Genomic DNA, 933 nt, shown 5'->3' with positions numbered 1-933 from the left:
CCACATGGTCACCACACACAGCTGCTTTGTATCCCCCAAGCAATAACACAGATAATCCGCCTCTGCCCCTATAAGAGCACCTGCACCTAGCAATAGCACCACATGCTGAAAACTACTGTCGAACCTTGTTGCCCATGATTTTCTACATGCAGCGTTGGGCAGTGTGGGACACAACCGTGTTCATAGAGGGCATGGGTAGCTTGAGGTTCATCCTGGTGTCCAATGAGGCAGAGGTCCGGAAGGCTGGTGGCGGCCAGAACTTGATGGTGGTCAACCAGGTGGCAGAGGAGGTGCAGAAGCAGGCCACCCCCCTTCTGAAGAGGGTTGTCCATGGGTGGTTGAAAGAGCGCCCACATCTAAAGCAATATACAACCAACGACAGCATGCTCCTTTGCAGGCTGAAGGCCATCAAAGCCATACACAGCTCAACACCTTCAGTGAAGCTGGCAAGCTGCACAGCCATGGCCAAAGCTTTGCGCCGGAGTGCAGAGCTTGCTCCGGTGGCTTCTGCAATCAAGGAGCTTAAACTGAAGCGGCCGCCATTGAGTGCCACAAGTCCAGAAATGACACCTGTACAACTGGCCAAGGCCACTGCATTCGAGCGGCTGCAGCCCCCAGGGAAGCGGTGTGGGGCCATGATGGCCACACATCGGCTGGAGGCAGAGGACACACCGACTATGAATGCGGCCCAGCCCACTGCCACCGCCTCCACTGCTGCCGCCACCGCTGCCACTGCCACCGCTGCCACTGCTACGGCTCCTGCTACCACTGCCGCCACTGCCACCACTGCTGCCAACACTGCCACCGCTGCCACTGCCACCGCTGCCGCCACCACCGCTGCCACCATCACCAATGCAGCAGCAGCAGCAGCAGCAGCAGCAGCAACAGCAGCAGCAACCACTGCCACTGCCATCCTTAGTTGCAACTCGCCCC

General features: G+C 58.6%; 1 protein-coding gene across 1 annotated transcript in view; it reads left to right on the top strand.

Annotated features, from left to right (window-relative positions):
• Positions 1-625, top strand: part of VOLCADRAFT_101038 (uncharacterized protein) — a gene marked incomplete at both ends in the record, with an annotated part of 1,824 nt that extends 1,199 nt beyond the window's left edge. The window contains one exon of the mRNA XM_002959504.1: positions 153-625. Within this exon, the coding sequence (XP_002959550.1) occupies positions 153-625 (473 nt within the window). The remainder of the gene's footprint in view (positions 1-152) is intronic.
• Between the last annotated feature and the right edge of the window lie 308 nt (positions 626-933).

Source organism: Volvox carteri, assembly GCF_000143455.1.
Source record: "Volvox carteri f. nagariensis unplaced genomic scaffold VOLCAscaffold_306, whole genome shotgun sequence".
NCBI classification, from domain to species: Eukaryota; Viridiplantae; Chlorophyta; class Chlorophyceae; order Chlamydomonadales; family Volvocaceae; genus Volvox; species Volvox carteri.
Note: the sequence above shows the minus strand (reverse complement) of the source record. Positions and strands in the feature narration are given on the sequence as shown.